At 67.9% G+C, this 1453-nt stretch overlaps 1 protein-coding gene across 1 annotated transcript in view; it reads right to left on the bottom strand.

The window, feature by feature from the left end:
- Positions 1 to 1453, bottom strand: part of IFITM10 (interferon induced transmembrane protein 10) — a 7828-nt gene that overhangs the window by 5450 nt on the left and 925 nt on the right. The window contains exons 2-3 of the mRNA XM_034644855.1: positions 1372 to 1450; positions 41 to 493 (exon numbers count right to left, since the gene is read on the bottom strand). Of these exons, the coding sequence (XP_034500746.1) occupies positions 41 to 493; positions 1372 to 1450 (532 nt within the window). The remainder of the gene's footprint in view (positions 1 to 40; positions 494 to 1371; positions 1451 to 1453) is intronic.

Genomic DNA, 1453 nt, shown 5'->3' with positions numbered 1-1453 from the left:
CCGGCCGGCCCCCGCTCCCCGGCCCCCCCGCCCCGCTCACTTTGAGGGAGTAGGCCAGCGCGATGAAGCCCAGGCAGCAGAAGTTGAGGTAGACAAAGTTGAAGATGGACCACAGGTAGTAGTCGTTGACCTCGGCGGCGTCTGGGTAGACTTCGATCACCGTCGTGGGGTTCGTCATGGTCTTCTTCTCCGCCAGGTGCTTGCAGGCCTGGGGGGCGCCAGAGGCCCGCCCGCTGTCTGTCTTGCTGCTCTTGGACTCCATGGGGAACAGGGTGGGCGCCATGGGGGGCGATGCTGAGGGCTCAGGGGCCGGGGCCGCTGGAGCCTGTAGGGCTGGGGGCTTGGACACGCAGGCAAAGCAGCCCTTGGGCGAGCCTGCTGGGGGCCTTGGAATCCAGAAGGCCCCGTCCAGGGGGACTCGGGCTTCCTGGGCGCCGTCCGTGGTGCTGGCCGGGGCTCCCAGCGGGGCTGGGCACTGGCCGGGGCCCTGGGCCTGGAGGGAGGCGGAGAGGAAGAAAGAGCTGGGTCCTGCCCGCCCTGCAGGGCTTGCCCTGGTGTCCTGCAGCATCTCCCCTGCACACTCACAAGCAGCCCCAAAGGAGATGGAAATCCCCACCAAGGCAGCCAGCTGCCAGCCTGCCACCTGCCTCCCCCACCCACCCCAGCCACCCCGATGCCAAAGCCCTTCACAGCAGCCTTGGCAGGAACATCGGGGGCTTTTCATCACTTTGCCATCTGCGCACAAACATTCACCCACTGACACACAACAGCAACACCCCCCATACCCAACAACGCCCCAACCGACAGGCTGTTGCAATAAACAGAGCACGCCAGCATCCCAAACACCCCGACACACACACAGGGCACGCAAACCCACAATGACAGCGTCTGAGCCACTCTGGCAGAATGAGCGGAGCTCTCCGGAGCACCTGCAGGCTGACACGGCTGACACCTCGGACACCAAGGCTCTCCAAGACCCCGGGGCACACCCGTGCGCTGAGATGCGTCCAGGTAAACAGCTCTGCACTGTGACACGCAGCGTGGACATACACAGCCACACGGGCTCGGACGCAATCGCCCAGGGATGGAAACGGCCACTGCGGGCGCCCCAAACTCGTGCGCGTCGTCCCCGCCCCCAACCCCGGCCCAGAGCAGCCGCCGGGACCCCAAGCGCTTGCTCGCAGGGAGCCACCCAGCCCGTGCCACAAACAGACGCACAAGGACACTCTGGGAAACGCGCACTTCTCCAGCCAGGCACTAAGGCGTCCGCGCCCTGCGCCCCCACCCCCACCCCGGGGGTCTTCAGCCGACACCCCGCGCCCCTGCCCGGGGCTGCTGCAGCCGCACGGAAGGCGCGCCCCGCGCCCTCACCTGCTGGTGACTCCTCGGCGGGCGGGCCGACCCCTGCGCCGCGGTCCGCGCGTCCTTCCGCCGGCCCACGGCTTGCTGTCTG

This window comes from Ailuropoda melanoleuca, chromosome 16 (assembly GCF_002007445.2).
Source record: "Ailuropoda melanoleuca isolate Jingjing chromosome 16, ASM200744v2, whole genome shotgun sequence".
Taxonomy (NCBI): domain Eukaryota; kingdom Metazoa; phylum Chordata; class Mammalia; order Carnivora; family Ursidae; genus Ailuropoda; species Ailuropoda melanoleuca.
Note: the sequence above shows the minus strand (reverse complement) of the source record. Positions and strands in the feature narration are given on the sequence as shown.